This window comes from Myiozetetes cayanensis, unplaced genomic scaffold, assembly GCF_022539395.1.
Source record: "Myiozetetes cayanensis isolate MyiCay16 unplaced genomic scaffold, myiCay2020 scf26, whole genome shotgun sequence".
NCBI classification, from domain to species: Eukaryota; Metazoa; Chordata; class Aves; order Passeriformes; family Tyrannidae; genus Myiozetetes; species Myiozetetes cayanensis.
In genome coordinates this window covers 2,667,995-2,685,048 of record NW_026087477.1, presented here as the reverse complement: position 1 = coordinate 2,685,048, position 17,054 = coordinate 2,667,995, and the positions used below count along the sequence as shown (strand labels likewise).

Sequence of the window (17,054 nt, the reverse complement as noted above, 5' to 3'; positions counted from 1 at the left end):
GATGGAGGGATGGATGGATGGATGGACACTAGGGTGGACACTGGGATAGATGCATGGGTGGACACTGGGAGGGATGGATGAATGCTGGGATGGATGGGTGGGTGGAGGGATGGATGGATGGATGGATGGATGGATGGATGGGCAGGTGGACATTGGGATGGACGGGGCAAGGATGGATGGACAGGGGGATGGATGGATGGACACTGGAGTGGACACTGGGATAGATGGATGAATGCTGGGATGGATGGGTGGAGGGAGGGATGGATGGATGCTGGGATGGATGAATGGACACTGGGATGGATGAATGGACACTGGGATGGATGGATGGATGGATAGATGGATGGATGGATGGATGGATGGAGGGATGGATGGAGGGATGGAGGGATGGATGAATGGACACTGGGATGGATGGATGAATGGACACTGGGATGGATGAATGGACACTGGGATGGATGGATGGATGGATAGATGGATGGATGGATGGAGGGATGGATGGAGGGATGGAGGGATGGATGAATGGACACTGGGATGGATGGATGAATGGACACTGGGATGGATGAATGAATGGACACTGGGATGGATGGATGGACACTGGGATGGATGGATGGATAGATGGATGGATGGATGGAGGGAGGGATGGAGGGATGGATGGATGGATGGATGGACACTGGGATGGATGAATGGACACTGGGATGGATGGATGGATGGAGGGATGGATGGATGGATGGACACTGGGATGGATGAATGGACACTGGGATGGATGAATGGACACTGGGATGGATGGATGGATGGACATTGGGATGGACAGATGGAGGGATGGGCACTGGGATGGACACAGGGATGGACAGGGACATGGACAGATGGACTCAGGGGTCACTCCAAGGGGTCTGAGGGGCTCCCTGGGGGACAGTGAGGGGGGCAAGGGACACAAAGGGAGGTGGCATCGGGATCCCAGGGGGCACATGGGAGGGAACAAGGGGCTGCCCAGGGCCAGGGGGGTCTGGGGGAGTCTGGGGGTCTCTGAGGAGCCAGCAGTGCCCTGAGGCCTTGGGGGTGTCGAGGGGTGCAGGGGAGGCTCCTCTGGGGTGTCCCCAGAGCCTCTTTGGGGTCTCCTCAGGGTGTCCCTGGGCTCTTCCCAGAGCATCTCGGGGGTGCAGTGGGGTCTCCTTTGGGGTGTCTCCAAAACCCATTTGGGGTCTCCCTTGGGGTACCCCTGGGACCTCTTTGGGGTCTCTCCAGGGAAGTCTCCCCAGGATCCCCCCTGGATCTGCCAGGGGTCTCCCCAGGGTGTCTTGGGGGATCCATTGGGGTCCCTTTGGGGTACCCCCATGGCTGCTTTGGGGTCTCTCCAGGGTGTCCCTGGAGATGCAGCAGGGTCTTCCCGGGGCACCCCGGGGGCTGTTTTGGGGTGTCCCGGCGGTGTCCCTGTGGCCGCAGGGGGGGTACCCCCGGATGTGCCGGGGGTGTCCGCGGGGTGCCCTGGGGGCTGCACTGGGGTCACTCCAGGGTACCCCTGGGGCCCGCTCGGGGCGCCCCCACGGTGTCTTGGAGGATACATCGGGGTCACTTTGAGGTACCCCCGGGGCCGGTTCGGGGTGTCCCCGGGGCGCGCCGGCCGGGCCGCCCGGTGGTCTCCGGGGGTCCGTGCCCCGGGGTGCCCGGTGCCCGCCGCCCCCTCCGCGGGCGGGGAGGGGCCGCTCCTCCCCGGAATGATGTCAGCCTGCCCGGCCGCGGCCCCCGCCTACCCCGGCGGCTCCGGCCCTGCCTCCCCGGGGAGGCGGCGGCGGGGGCTCGTTTGCCGGGCGGGATGGCCCGGCCGGGCGGGGCGGCCCCGGCGCGGCGGCCGCGGGCGCTGCTGCTCATGGTGCTGCTGCCCGCGGCGGGGGCGCGGCGAGGGCGGCGGCGGGGGCGCACACGGAGCCCCAGGACCCCAGGCCGCCTCCGCGCCCCCGCCCGCCCGCTCTGCTGCTGCTGCCGCTGCCGCCGTCGCCGCCGCCGCCCCGCGCCGCGCCCGCCGCCAGCGCCGCCCGCCCGGTAACGAGCCCCCGCCGCCCCCGCCCCCGCCACGAGGCCCCCGCGCCGCCCTCCTCCCCCTGCAGCCTCCACTCCTCCTCCCCGCCTCCTCCATCCCTCCTCCAGCCTCCTCCATCCTTCCCTCCCCTCCCGCCACCCCTCCCGTGCCTCCCTCCGTCCCTCTACTCCTCCTCCAGGCCTCCCACTCCATCCCTCCTTCCCACCCCTCCCGTGCCTCCCTCCATCCCTCTACTCCTCCTCCCGGCCTCCCTCCATCCCTCCTTCCCACCCCTCCTCTCCTTCCCTCCATCCCTCCCTCCTCCTCCTCCTCTCCGCCTTCCCCCCATCCCTCCCTCCACTCCTCCTCTGCCGCCCTCCTCTCCTCTGAGCCTCCCCATCCCTCCCTCCACTCCTCCTCTCCTCCCTCCATCCCTCCCTGCATCCCTCCCTCCACTCCTCCCCATCCCTCCCGCTGCCCCCTCCGCCCTCCCCTTCCCCTCCCCGCACTCGGTCTCCTCCGTCTCCAACTTCTCAGGCTCTGCCCCTCCTCCCGCCCCCGCGCCCCCGAGGCTCCCCCGCTCCCTCCCTCCCTCCCTCCTTCCCTCCCTCCGCAGATGCCGCTTCCCCGGCGGCCGGGACGGCGGCCCCCGGCACCTGCCCGGAGCTGAGCCCCGGGGGGGGGTCCGGGGGGGCCCCGGGGCACCCCCTGAGCCCGTGCCATGTTCTCGGTGCAGGAGGCGCTGCCCCGGGGGGGGGTCCCCATGAAGGAGGAGCCGCTGAGCGCGGGGCTGCCCGCCGGCCGCTGGCTGCAGGGCACCGGCATCCTGGACGCCAGCACGGCGGCGCAGAGGTAAGGGGGCACCCCGGGGGCTCCGCGGGCAGGGCGGCCATCCCGGGCAATGCGGGCAATGCCGGCAGCTGCGAACATTCCAGGTGCTCCGGGCGTCCCGCGGGCTGCGGGCATCCCGAGCTCTGCGGGCACCCCGGGCTCCACGGGCATCCCGGGGTTTGTGGGTATCCCGGGCTCCACGGGCATCCTCGGGGTTTGTGGGCATCCACGGCCGTCCGAGGGCTGTGGATAGGCTGGACTCCGTGGGCATCCCGGGCTCTGCAGGCACCCCAGGCTGCTCGGGCATCCTGGTACAGTGGGTATTCCAGGGACTGCGGGCATCCCGGGCTGCTCGGGCATCCCAGGGACTGCGGGTATCCTATCCCAGCCTCCAGGATCCATGGGCATGCTGGGGTCTCTGGGCATCCCAGGCTCCGTGGGCAGCTTGGGGGCTGTGGGCATCCCCGGGTCCGTGGGTGTCCCAGGTGCTCTGGGTGTGCTGCGCTCCGTGGGCATCTCGGGCTCTCTGAGCACCCTGGGCACTGCAGCCATCCCGGGTTCCAGGGGCATCCCAGCCCCTGTGAGCATCCCAGGCACTGCAGCCTCCCCGGGCACTGCAGGCTTCCCAGGCTCCAGGGGCATCCCGGGCACTGCGGGCATTCCAGCTGCCGTGGGCATCTCGGGTGCTGTGGGCATCCTGGGCACCCTCAGCATCCCGGGCACTGTGGGCATCCCAGGCTCCATGGGATTCCCAGGTTTCATGGGCATCCCAGGCTCCATGGGCACCCCAGGCACCGCAGGTGTCCCGGGAACCGTGGGCATCCCAGGTGCCACGGGCTCCATGAGCATCCCTGGGCAATCCAGGAGCCCTCCGTGCCCCAGGAATGCTGGGCACTCCCGGATCCCAGGATGTGCCCCCGGGTGCCCCCAATGCCCTGGGGCTCCTTGGGCCTCTGGGTACCCCCTACCCCTTGTCCCCTGGGTGTCCTGGGACTCCCGTGGAGCTCAGCTGGGAGGGGCTTGTGCTGTGCCAGCAGGGATGGCCCCTGGCACCCCCTTCCCTGCCCTCCTGGGGGGCTCAGGGCTCCATGAACCCCATTCCCTGCTGTCCTGGGGGGCTCAGGGCTCTGCCCACCTCATCCCCTTCTTTCTGGGATGCTCACCACATTCCCTGCCTTTCCAAGGGGCTCAGGGCTCCATGAACCCCATTCCCTGCCATCCTGGGGGTCTCTGTGTCCCTTGTGTCCCCCTCTCTGTGCCCAGAGGGGTCTTGGCTGCAGTGTGGGACAGTGTCACCCCTGTCCCCAGCTCCTGCACTGTGGGGTCTGGGGGGTCGGTAGTGGGGGGGACTTAAGCCTTGGTGGGTCCCTGGGATGCCCCCAAAGCTCTGGGATGTTTGAAAACTGACAGGGACCCCCCAGAGGCTCCCCCGGCCCCATCCCATCCCAGCCACAGGGGGTGGGTCTGGAGCCCCCGGGGAGTGGCTGGACAGGGGGTCCCACCTGGCCCCGGGGGGCAGTGCCAGGGTGGGGGGCTGGGGGGTCCAAGCTGGGGTGTAGGGGGATGCTGGGCTTGTCCCTGTTATCCCACAACCCCCCCGGGACCCCCGTGGGGTGCAGGGGGCACAGCCGGGGGTGGCAGTGGGGACAGGGAGGGGTGCGTGTGTGGTGAGGGGGTCCGGTGTGCCAGGCACCCCCTGGGCGAGGGGGGGCTCACCGACCCCCCAGACCAGGTGCTGGGCAGTGTGGGGTCCCCCCTGCCCTCCCCTGTGCCAGCTGGGTGTGTGGCACCATGGTGGCAGTGCCACATGGATGGACAGGCTCGGGGGGGCTCGTCCCACACCCCTCTCGACCCCTGTACCCCCACCCTACAAATACCAGCCCCACAAAGACCCCCCACTGCTGTGGTCCCTGTGGCCACCCCAGGGTGCCCACAGGGGTTGGGGGTCCTACAGGGGGCTGTGGGGTGACCCCCGCGGGGTCCCGTGGGTTTTGGGGTCACCCACGTGGGCTCTCAGCCCGCGGGTGGGGTCCAAGACCCACTAGGACTCCCCCAGTCCCGTGTGTCCCCTTGGCTGCTCCAGGGTCCCCGGGGGGGCCGGCCCGGGGGTCCCGCTGTCCCGCAGGGGTCCGTGGGCTGTGGGGTGACCCCACGCGGGGTCTCGGCTCTGGGGTGGGGTCCTGCGCCCCCCGCACCCCCCCGGGAGCCGCGTCACGGCCGTGCCCGGTGCCCGCCGGGGCGGCCGCCGCTTTCCTGTAAGCGTCGGGGCCGGGGCTGCTTGGAAATGCCTGATTGCCTTTAATAATTAATTAACGCGCCGCGCTGGGCCGGCAGCGCGGGCGGGGGGGGGTGGCAGCCAGAACCCCCCCTGCGCTCCGGGGACGGGGTTTGGGGAGGATTTGGGGGGATCTAGGGGGGCTGAGGCTTTGCAGATGCCACCGTCCCGTCCGGGGGAGTCCCGGGGTGGGCTGGGGGGGGATAGTAGGGGGGTCACCCGGGGGGTGGACCATGAGAGCGAAGCCACCAGTGCTGGTGAGACCCTTAGGAGGGGACAAGGGACACCGCGGGGTGGGGACACGGCTGTGGGACACGGTGGTGGCCGCGCTCAGGGCTCCGTGTGCCAGGCGTGGCCCGGGGGTTGGCACTGGCGACAGTTCGGGCCCCGGGGATCAGCTTAACGAGCTTTTCCTCCGTCACAGAGTGTCCCCAGAGTGTCCCCAGAGTGTCCCCAGAGCGTCCCCGGGGTCCCCAGGCTCCGAGCCTCGCACTTGGCCTGGGCTGGTCCCCAGAGCTGGCGGGGCCGGGGCAGGGGAGGTGACACCGGGGACCTGCTCCATCCCCGGGCTGCGAGGGGAGGGGTGTCCTCACCCTGTCCCCACCCCTGGGCCGTGTCCTCGGCCACCCCCCCGTGTCCCAGCGGGGTGCTGGGGGTCCTGACTGGCCCCCCACGCCCTCAGAGGGTTGCTGCGGGCAGGGGGCTGCGTGTGACACCCCCACCCCGCTCCCAGGCCACCCGTGGGGGGACAGTCGTGTCCCTCCGTGGCTGGGGGTGGTGGCAGTGCCCAGCAGCAGCACAGGGGGGTTTGGGGGGCTCAGGGGTCCTGCCCCACGCTGCAGGGGCCTGTAGGTTCTGGGGGTCCCCGTGGGGTGCAGGGACTGTCCCCAGGACAGCAGGGGGGGACCTGGGCCCTCCACACAGGGGGACAGGGACCACCCGTGGGCTGGGGACACGGTGACCGTGACGGGGACTGGTCGGTGCTCCAGGAGCCACTGTCCCTGGGGTGGCTCTGCCCCCATCCCCGTGCTGTCCCCGTCCTGTCCCCATGGGTGGCCCTCAGAGCAGCTGGTGACACCTCGAGCCCCGAGGTGGCCCTGCGGGGTGGCAGTGGGGGTGGGGAGGGTGGGGAGGGCTCGGGGACGTCCCCTCCTGTCCCCCCTGTCCCCTTCTGTCCTTTCGTGTCCCCTCTGTCCCTCCTGTCCCCGGTGCCAGGGACAGGGACGGTCCTGGCAGTGTCCCCCCCTGGACAGTGCCCCCAGGAGGAGCTGGGGGCTGGGGGTCCTGGGAGCTGGGGTCCCAGGGACAGGGGTGCTGGGGGTCCTGGGAACGGGCTGGTGGCTCTGGGGAGGGGAGCTGAGGGTCTTGGGGAGGGTCTGTTGAGGGTCCCAGGTGTGGGGTGCTGGGGTCCCAGGGAGGGTGTGTGGGGTTCTGGGGACAGGCTGGGGGTCCCAGTAAGGGGTGCTGGGGGTGCTGTGGAGGGGGGCTGCAGGGTCTGAGTGTCCCAGGGACAGGGTGCTGGGGGTCCCGGTGCTGTGTGGGGTCCCAGTGCTAGGGTGCTGCTGCTCTGGCGTTGTGGTGCTGGGGGTGCTGGGGATGGGGTGAAGGGGTCCCATAGAAGAGGTGCTGGGGGTGCTGGGGAGGGGGTGCTGCAGGTCCCGGGTGTCCCAGGGACAGGCTGCTGGGCTGCTGGTGTGCCATAGTGGGCGCTGGGTGTCCCGGCAGCCCCCCCACGGCCCTGTCCCCCTCCCCAGCGGGGTGTCCCTGGCCCGGGCGCACTTCGAGAAGCAGCCGCCGTCCAACCTGCGCAAGTCCAACTTCTTCCACTTCGTGCTGGCCATGTACGACCGGCAGGGCCAGCCCGTGGAGGTGGAGAGGACCTGCTTCATCGACTTCGTGGAGAAGGAGCGCGTGAGGAGCCCCCCGGGCCGGGGGAGGGACCCCCGGGGCTGCCCCGCCTCGGGCAGGGCTGAGCCCTGACCCAGAGTCACCCGAGGGGCTCCGTGGGGCCGGGGAGGGGGGCAGGGGGTGGTGGAGGGGCCCGTGGTGTCCCCCCACATCCATCTGTGTCACCCCACATCCAATCTGATTTCCCAACCGTGTACCCCCAACATCCGACCGTGCCCCCAACATCCCACTGATCCCACATCCACCCGTGTCCCCCCTGTATCCCACTGATCCCACATCCAATTCTGTCTCACCCCCACCCACCTGTGTGTCCCCTCCACACCCAACTGGCCTCCTCACATCCGTGTCCCCCCACATCCACCTGTGTCCCCCCCATGCACCTGACCCCAAATCCAACTCTCATCCCCACATGGAACTAATCCCCCATCCAGCTGTGTCCACCCTGCATCCAACTGACCTCCCCCATCCAACTGTGCCCTCCAGTTGGTCCTCCATCCATATGTGCCCCCCCATATCCATCTGTGTCTCCCCCCACATCCACCCGTGTCCCCCACTGCTGATCCCCCTCCCTCTGTGTCCCCCCAGGAGCAGAACGGGGAGAAGACCAACAACGGGATCCACTACCGGCTGCAGCTGCTCTACAGCAACGGTGCCTGGGGGCGCTGGAGGGGTGCTGGTGGGGCTCAGAGGGTTTTGGAGGGGCCCTGGAGAGGTCCCCGGGGGGGCCCAGGTGGGGCTGACCCCCCCATTTCCCGCAGGGCTCCGGACAGAGCAGGATCTGTACGTGCGGCTCATCGACTCCATGTCCAAGCAGGTACCGACCCCCCGACCCCCCGGGCCCCCCCGGCACACTCGGGTGTGTCTGAGCCGAGCAGGAGCACCTGGTGCGGGGGGGGGCACCCCCATCTGTGGTGCCAGCCCGTGCCCCCCTGTGCCCCCACCCCTCCTGTCCCCCAGGCCATCATCTACGAGGGGCAGGACAAGAACCCCGAGATGTGCCGGTGCTGCTCACCCACGAGATCATGTGCAGGTGGGGGGGCTGGGAGGCTCAGAGGGTCCTGGGGTCCCCGGTGCCCCGTTAGTGCCCCGGTGCCCCATGAGTGCCCGCCCTTGTTTACCAGCCCCGCTCTGTTTGTGCCAATTAATGAGCCAGCGCCGCTAATTGATCCCCAGAGCCGCTCTAATGAAGCCCCCGGACCCCCAGAGCCCCCGGGGACCCCCTCACCTCGCTGTGCCCCCCAGGACCGGCCCTGCCGTGTTTGGGGTTTGGGGGTGGCACCAGCCCGGCCCTGCCGCGTCCCCGGGGGCAGGCCGTGGCCCCTGCCATGGGGAGTGGGTCCCTCCCCCCTCACTCCCCCGAGGTGATGGGAAGCCCCCCGGGGATGGGGGGTGGGTCCCCCCCAGTTCAGAGCCCCCCCCTTGGCTCCCCGAGTGTTTCCCAGGGCAGGAGGGCCCCCCCAGAGACCCCCAAATCGCCCCCCAGCCCCAAGGGGGGTGGAAAGGAGTGCCCCGGGGTGATCCCCCCTGCCGTGTGTCCCCCCCGTCCTGTCACCACTGTCCCTGTGCTGGGGTCCCCCCCGTGACCCCCACCCCGCAGCACAGGGTGACAGGGGGTCCAGGGTGAGAACCGGGGCTCTGGGGGTCCCCCCCGGGGTTTGGGGGCTGTGGGATGGGGTCCCAGCCCCCCCCTCCCTCATGTCCCCTCTTGTCCCCTCCTGTCCCCGTGTCCAGTCGCTGCTGTGACAAGAAGAGCTGCGGGAACCGCAACGAGACCCCCTCGGACCCCGTGATCATCGACAGGCACGGGGCCATGGGGGGACCCCCACACCTCGCTGGGGCCTGGGGGGGCGGTGGCAGCCGCGGGGGGTCCCCTGGAGCTGGTCCGGGGTGTCCCCAGGGCTGGGGACGCGGTGCCAGCGCTGCCCCACCAGTGCTGAGCCTGGACATGGTGTCACCTCCCTGGTGACACCAAGCCAAGCCCGGGCTTGGGGATCCCACCCCCCCCCGAGGTCACTGGGGGGGACAGCGTGGGGAGGGGTCTGCACCTCATCCCACCTGCAAGGGGGGTCCCTCAGGGCCCCCGTCCCACCTCCCTGGGGACAGGGGGTGACACAGACCCTGTCCCCGACCCCCACCCCAGCAGCGCCCTCCAGATGTGCCCCCTCCCGCCCCCTGGCCAGATGTTGGGATCGTGGCCCTGGAATTCCATCACGGCCACGGGATGGAGCTGCCACGTCCTGGTGTCCCCGTGTCCCCTCCCCTACCGCCCCCCATCCCCAGGTCCCTCGGGGGGTCACACAGGGCCAGGAGTGTCCCCGAAGTCCCCAACACACCCCCATCCGCTGGGGCTCTCGAGGGGTCACCCAGGGCCAGACGTGTCCCCAGGCCGCCCCCCAGTCCCCCAGTTCCCCAGCCCCCAGCCCAGCCCCACTGGTTTGAGAGCCCGATAAGTGCCCTATCAACATGTTAATCAAATTACTTAGGAGCTAAAATTGACGCTTTTCATTAATTATACACGATTATGCAAATTGCGGATTCAAATTTATGCGCTGGGAGCAGAAGGTGCTCGGCAGCGGCGCCGCTCATTTGCATATTCAATGGGCATTAGCGATGCTAATTAATGCGCAGGACCCGTATTTTTAACTCCCGGGCCCATACGAGCGGCTGCAGCCCCGGGGCTCAGCCCAGCACCCCCGGGCCGGGGGCGGGGGTTGAGGGCCGGGGGTCGGGGAGCCCCAGCCCTCGCTGTCCCTGTCAATCTCCCGGTGCTGGGGGGGGTGTTTTCCTGCCGTTTTCCAGCTCCTTCCTTGCCCTGATTACCACCTGCGGGGCGGGGAGGGGGGCGCGGGGGGTCCCCCCTCTGCCTGAGCTCGGCCGGGAAAGGGGCCTTGGTGGGCACGGCCGGGCTGGGACCCCCTTCCTGGGGGAGCAGCTTCCCCTGGGACCCTCTTTCCGTGGAGCCCCCCCCCTCCAGGGGACCCCTTTCCTTTGGGACCCCTTTTCTCTGGGGTCTCTTCTTCGTAGGACCCCTTTTCCATTGATTCCCCTCGTCATGGGACCCCCTTTCCCTGGGACCCCCCTCTGACTGTGGGACCCCCTTTCCCTGGGACGCTGTTGTTGTGGGACCCCCTCTCCCTGCACACCCCTCTCCATGGGATCCTCTTTCCCTGTGATCCCAAATCCGTGGGAGAACCCCCCTCCACGGGAGCCCCTCTCCCTGTCGCTGGGAAGGGCCAGAGGGGGACACTGGGAACAGGGAGGGACACTGGGATGGGGAGAGTGGGGACAGTGGGATCGGGCAGGGGGACAGCGGGATGGGGATGGGACGGGACACCGGGATGGGGCAAGATGTCACACTGGGGTGGGGCCAGAGTGGCACAGAGGGATGGGGACAGTGGGGGACAGGGTGGCACAATGGGATGGGGACGGTGGAATGGGACAGGTGGGATGGGACAGGGTGACACAGGGATGGGAAGAGCACGGGATTGTGGGATATGGCAGGATGGGGACAGAGGGATGGGGACAGGATGGGACAGTGGGGTGGGAACGGGGCGGGGGACAGAGGGATGGGGACAGTGGGATGGGGACGAGACGGATGGGGACAGTGGGATGAGACAGGGTGACACAGGGGTTGGGACAGTGGGATGGGACAGGATGGGACAGAGGGATGTTGCAGGATGTCACACTGGGGTGGGGACAGAGAGGCACAGAGGGATGGGGACAGTGGGGTGGGACATTGGAATGGGGATGGGGTGGGACAGTGGGATGGGACAGGGTGACACAGGGATGGGGACGGGGTGGGACAGTGGGAAATGGCAGGATGGGGACAGAGGGATGGGGACAGGATGGGACAGTGGGGTGGGAATGGGGGGGACAGAGGGATGGGGACGGTGGGATGGGACAGGATGGGGACAATGGAATGGGACAAGGTGACACAGAGGGATGAGGCCACCGTGCCACGGAGGTTTTTTAACACCCCCCAAACCCTTCCCAATCCCAGGTTTTTCCTCAAGTTTTTCCTCAAGTGCAACCAGAACTGCCTGAAGAACGCGGGGAACCCCCGGGACATGCGGCGCTTCCAGGTGAGAGCCCCCAAAATAAAATATCTGAGAGGGTGTGGGACTTCAAGGGGTTGGGGGACCCCTAAAGCTTTCAAAGGGGTGGAGGGGATGGGGGACTCGATTCACCAAGGGTAGTCCCAATTCCCCTCCACCCCTTTGAGATCCCAATTCCTGAAGCCCCCTGTGCCCCTGAGCCGCAGCTGGCGCAGGGAGCGCAGCCGAGTTGGAGGGGAGGGGGTCCTGGCTCTTCCTCCCCACCTCCAGCCCCCCGCAGGTTCATCAGGGCTCGGTAACGAGATGTTAATTGTGACATTTCGGTGATTAACGACCCCATTTGCATCGCGGCGGCGGCAGGAGAGCGGTGGAGGGAGGGGGGGCGAAGAGGGGGCGAGGGGTCCCCTTTTCGGGGCTGGGGGCTAGGAGGGGCAGGAGTCCCCTTGGGGGGCTGGAGGGTGGTCCTGGAGGGGCTACGGGGGTCCCTGGGGGTTCTGGGGTCCCTGGAGGGGGCTGGGAGGGCGACAAGAGGGGCTAAGGGGTGTCTTGGGGGGACAGGAGAAACTCAGGGTCCCCTGGGGTGTCCTGGATGGGGAGGGGGGTCCTGGGGTGGTTGAGAGGGTCCAGGGGGTCCCTGGGTGGGGAGGGGCTGAGAAATAGGAGGAGGGGCTGGGGAGGGTCTCCTGGGGTTCTGGGGGTCCCCTGGAAGGGCTGGTGGGTTCCCTTGGGGGGGGCTTCAAATGCACCCACCCCTTTGTCACCTGCACATGGGTGTGACAGCCCTGGGGACACCCGGCACAGCCCCCCCGGGGGGCTCAGGGGGTGCTCACTGGGGGTCAATGTCCCTCAGGTGGGGGGGTCTCTGATGGTCAGGGGTCCCTGTCCCTCAGGTGGGGGGGTGTGTGATGGTCAGGGGTCCCTGTCCCTCAGGTGGTGGTCTCCACCACGGTGCACGTGGACGGCCACGTGCTGGCCGTGAGTGACAACATGTTCGTGCACAACAACTCCAAGCACGGCCGGAGGGCCCGGCGGCTCGACCCTGCCGAGGGTGAGGGACACGGGGGGGACAGGGGGGACATGGAGGGGGACACAAGGGAGGGAGGTGGAAGGGGGTGGGATCCCCTCGAGCCATGTGTCCCCCTGTGGTCACTGGTGGCTGTCCCCTCCCTGCTGTCCCCATCTGTCCGTGTCCCTGAGCCTGTCCCTCGTGTGCCAGCCCCTGTGTCTGTTCCCATCTGAGTCCATGTCCCCATGGCCACCTGTGTCCCCGTGTCCGTGTCTGTCCCCATCTGTCCCTGTGGCCACCTGTGTGTCCCAATCCATGTCCGTGTGTCTGTCCCCATCCATATCCACCTCACTGTGTCCCCCTGTCTGTGTGTCTGTCCCTGTCCATGTCCATGCCCCCATGTCCCCACCTGTCCTAATCTGTGTCCCTGAGTCTGTCCCCAGCCATGTCCGTGTCCCCATGTCCCTGTGTCCCTGTGTCCCTGTGTCTGTCCCCACTGTGTCCCCATGCCTGTCCCCAGCCATATCCATGTCCTCATGTCCCCATGCCTGTCCCCACTGTGTCCCCATTGTGTCCCTGTGTCTGTCCCCTGCCATGTCCATGTCCCTGTGTCCGTGTGCCTGTCCCCACTGTGTCCCCGTGTCTGTCCCTACCTGTTTCCCCTGTCCCCATGCCTGTCCCCTCTGTGTCCCCACTGTGTCCCCGTGCCTGTCCCGCCTCTCCCCCTCTCTCCCTTCCCTCCTCTCCCCCATCCCCGTGCCCCCCAACCCCCTCCAACCCCCTTAACGCCCCCCCGCCCCCGGTGACTGTCCCCCCCGCAGCCACCCCCTGCATCAAGGCCATCAGCCCGAGCGAGGGCTGGACCACGGGCAGGGCCACCGTCATCGTCATCGGCGACAACTTCTTCGACGGGCTGCAGGTGGTGTTCGGCACCGTGCTGGTGTGGAGCGAGGTACGGGGGGCCTGGGGGGGCCGCGGGACCCCCTGGGCCGCGCTGACTCCCCGTGTGTGTCCCTCTCACCCCCCCGCAGCTCATCACCCCCACGCCATCCGGGTGCAGACTCCCCCCCGCCACATCCCCGGCGTCGTGGAGGTGACCCTGTCCTACAAATCCAAGCAGTTCTGCAAGGGCGCCCCGGGCAGATTCGTCTACACCGGTGAGGGGGCGCGGGGCGGGTGGGCAGCGCCCCGGAAAGGGGGGCAGAGACCCGGGAAAGGCGGGAGCAGAGCCAAGGGAGGGGACACAGACCCCCCAGAAACAGACCCTGGGGAGGGTTCCCAGCCCGGGGATCTGACCCCCCTTCTTTCCCCCCCAGCCCTGAACGAGCCCACCATCGACTACGGGTTCCAGCGGCTGCAGAAGGTGATCCCCCGGCACCCCGGGGACCCCGAGCGCCTGCCCAAGGTGGGACCCCCGGGGCACAGGGACACCTCTGGGGGGCACAGGGACACCTCTGTGGGACACAGGGACAGGGAGGGGGGACCCTGTGCCCCCCACCTCCTCCAGAGCTGGCAGCAGGGAGGGACACGGGGAGGGGTTTGGGGGGGCCCAGGGAGGGCCATGGGGGGAACATGGGGGGTGTTGGGGGTGTTCAGGGAGGGCCATGGAGGGGACAGGGGGTTCCTGAGAAGGGGTTCAGGGAGGGCCATGGGGGGCTGGGGTGGGGGGCAGGGTGGGGGTGCCTGCAGTGTGTGATGGGGTTGGGGTGGGGGTGCAGCCCCCCCTGGACCCCCCTAACCCCCCTGCCCCAGGAGGTGCTGCTGAAACGGGCGGCTGACCTGGTGGAGGCGCTTTATGGGATGCCCCACAGCAACCAGGTGGGCACGCCCCGGGACCCCCCCGTGGGACCCCCACCCCGGGAACACCCCTGGGACCTGCCCCCCTCCCCTGACACGGTGCCATGGGCTGATGCTGTGCTGGGGGTGACACCAGGGGGTGGCACTGTGGGGTGACACTGTGGGGTGATGCTGTGGGGTGACACAGGGGGGTGAACCATGCTGGGGGCGTGGACACCATGGGGTGCCACCGTGCTGGGGGGTGACCCTGTGGGGTTCCACACTGTGCCACAAGGTGACACTGTTGGGTGACGCTGGGGGGGTGACACTCGGGAGTGATGCCGGTGCCACACCGTGCCATGAGGCGACGCTGTGGGGTGACACCCGTGGGGTGACGCTGTGCTGGGGGGGGGCCCGCCATGTCGGGGGGGTGACACCATGGGATGCCACACTGTGCCACGAGGTGACACCGCGTGGGTGTCCCCCCGGGGTGCCCCGCGGGGCTCTGTGGGGTGGTGACACCGCGGTGGCCGCCGTGCCGGTGTCCCCAGGAGGTGCTGCTCAAGCGGGCTGCCGACATCGCCGAGGCGCTGTACAGCGTGCCCCGCCCCCCCGCGCCGCTGCCCCCCACCCACGTGGGGGTCCCGGCCTTCGGGGGGGCCCAGCTGGGGCTGCCCGTGGCCGAGTCCCCGCAGGGCTCCGACCAAGGTGGGCCCGACCCCGCGCTGGGGACGGCAGGGGTTTTATCCCCACCCCCCCTCACCCTTTCCCCGTGTCCCCACCCGTCCCCACGCGTCCCCACACGTCGCCGTGTCCCGCAGGGTTCTCGCGCAGCCCGGGCACCCCCCCGGCGCGGGGGTTCGGCCCCCCCGGCTCTGCCCCCCAGCAGGGCTATGCCGGGGGCACCGGCGGCTTCGGGGGGGGCACCATGGCCGGGCTGGGGGTGCCCGGGTCCCCCCCCAGCTTCCTGAACGGCTCCACCGCCACCTCCCCCTACGCCAGTGAGTCCCGGCCGCGGGGGGGGCCCAGGGCGGGGGCAGGGGGGTCTTGGGGGGCCCCGAACTTCTGGAAGGGTCCCTGGGGAGTCCCCAAAGTCATGGGAGAGTCCCTGGGGGGTTTCCAGTGATGTGCCAGTGCTGGAGGGTCCCCGAAGTCATGGGCGGGGGGTTCCTGGGGGTTCCCCAAAGTCGTGCCAACCCTGGGGTGTCCCAAATCCATGGACCAAAGCCGGGGTGTCCCCACAGCCACGTGCCAGCCCTGGGGGGTCCCCAAAGTCACGTGCCAGCCCGCGTGTCGCTGTCCCCACGGTGTCCCCACCCCGCGTGTCGCTGTCCCTGCGGTGTCCCCACCCCGCGTGTCGCTGTCCCCGCAGTCATGCCGGCCAGCCCCCCCCTGGGCGCGTCGTCGGTGTCGGTCCCCGCGGGCCCCCCCGCGCCCACCCCTCCGGGGGGTTTCTCCTTCTCGCCGGTGACGATGATTTCGGCCGTGAAGCAGAAAAGCGCCTTCGCGCCCGTGGTGCGGCCGCCCGGCTCCCCCGGCCCCGCCTGTGCCAGCGCCGCCGCCGCCCTGCAAGGTGACACGGCCCCGCTGGCCCCGTGTCCCTGTGTCCCCACTCCCACCCCCGGCTCCCCCTGCCCCACGGAGGGGTCCCGGTGTCACCGTGTTCCCTGTACCTCCCTGATGTCCTGAACGTGGGCACGGCCGGGGCTGCCCTGTGCCACCCTCGTGCTTGTCCCCCCATGTACCCCCGTCCCTGATGTCACCTCTGTGTCACACTGTCCCTCCGTCCCTGATGTCCCCCCTGTGTCACACTGTCCCCTCCGTCCCCGATGTCCCCCCTGTCCCTGGTGTCCCTCCCTGTCCCCGATGTCCCCCCCTGTGTCATGCTGTCCCCCCTCTGCCCAGACCCTCCGTTCGAGGACTCGGACAAGTTCCCGGCCCCGGCGCGGCCGCTCCAGGGATTGGCCTATTCCTAAGCACGGTGGGTCCTGGGGGGCTCCAGACCCCCCCATTCCCCTGGGATGGACATGGGGGAGCAGGGACAAGGGATGGGGACTCCCCTGTCCCCCATGTTCCCCTTTCCAACCCCCTTCCCTTGCAGCCGGGCCCGGCCGCCTCGAGCCGCCCTGGGAGCTGGGACGGCACCGGAGCCGCCACACGGAGCGGGACGGGGGACCCCCACCCCAAAGGGGACCCCGACCGCGCTGGCCACGGCTCCCCCAGCCCGGCCCCCCCGGGGGACCCCGGCCCCGCTCAGGGGGGGCTTTGGGGAGCTCCCAGAATGACCCAAACATGCTGGATTTGGCCTCGGAAAGACATGGAGAGACCTGGGAGTGGGGGCAGTGGAACTGAGGGCATGAGGATCCAGGCGAGGAGGGAGGGATGTGCCGGTGTGGGATGGATGCCCTGAGGTGGGATGGATGCTCCAGGGTGGGATGGATGCTCCAGGACAGGATGGATGCTCCAGGACAGGATGGATGCCCCAGGATGGGATGGATGTAACAAGGCAGGATGGACACTCAGAGCTGGAGGGATGGTCCAGGACAGGATGGAAGCTCCAGGGTGGGATGGATGGATGGAGAGATGGATGGAAGGATGGGGGGATGCTCTGGGGAGGGCTGGAAGCTCCAGGCTGGGATGGATACTTTGGAACAGGACGGATGCTTGTGGTTGGAGGATGTTCCAGGGCAGGAGGGATGGATGTTCTGGAGTGGGATGGATATCCCTGGACAGGAAGGATGCTCAGGTGGGTATCCCTGGACAGGAAGGATGCTCAGGTGGGATGGATATCCCTGAACAGGAAGGATGCTCTGGGATGGGATGGTATCCCTGGACAGGAAGGATGCTCAGGTGGGATCCAGCTCCCCCACCATTCCCAGCTCTCTCCCAGCTGTGCAGCTCCACATCTGGAACTGCCCACCCACGACTCCCATGCCTGGATCCTGGATCCCAGCTCTCTGCCCGTGCAGGATCAGGCCCTGCTGCCCCCCCGGGAGGGGACCCCCCTGTCCCTGTCCCTGTCCCCGGAGGCCCCAGGGCTGTGGGACCTTCTCTCCTCGTTATCAATCATTATTAATATCAACACTCCAATCATTGTTAGCCCGGGGGGAGCCCTGGGGGGGAGGGGTGGGTGGGGCAGGGGACCCACCCTGGCCCTGCTGCCCCCAGGGGGTGTCCCTGTCCCTCCCTTTG

At 68.7% G+C, this 17,054-nt stretch overlaps 2 protein-coding genes across 2 annotated transcripts; both read left to right on the top strand.

Annotated features, from left to right (window-relative positions):
* The first annotated feature begins 2,717 nt into the window (after positions 1-2,717).
* On the top strand, positions 2,718-17,054 carry LOC126642990 (transcription factor COE4-like). The gene is given in 19 exon segments (XM_050321091.1): positions 2,718-2,863; positions 6,872-7,028; positions 7,611-7,674; positions 7,784-7,839; positions 7,983-8,025; positions 8,028-8,055; positions 8,757-8,825; positions 11,026-11,107; positions 12,011-12,128; positions 12,908-13,045; positions 13,124-13,243; positions 13,403-13,491; positions 13,839-13,904; positions 14,414-14,570; positions 14,684-14,863; positions 15,235-15,435; positions 15,768-15,843; positions 15,964-16,608; positions 16,640-17,054. Coding segments are annotated over 17 exon segments (1,770 nt in total). The 5' UTR covers positions 2,718-2,732; the 3' UTR covers positions 15,839-15,843; positions 15,964-16,608; positions 16,640-17,054.
* LOC126642977 (collagen alpha-1(IV) chain-like) lies at positions 2,888-4,453 on the top strand. The gene has a single exon (XM_050321070.1). The coding sequence runs from the start codon at positions 3,243-3,245 to the stop codon at positions 4,194-4,196; it is 954 nt and encodes a 317-aa protein (XP_050177027.1). The 5' UTR covers positions 2,888-3,242; the 3' UTR covers positions 4,197-4,453.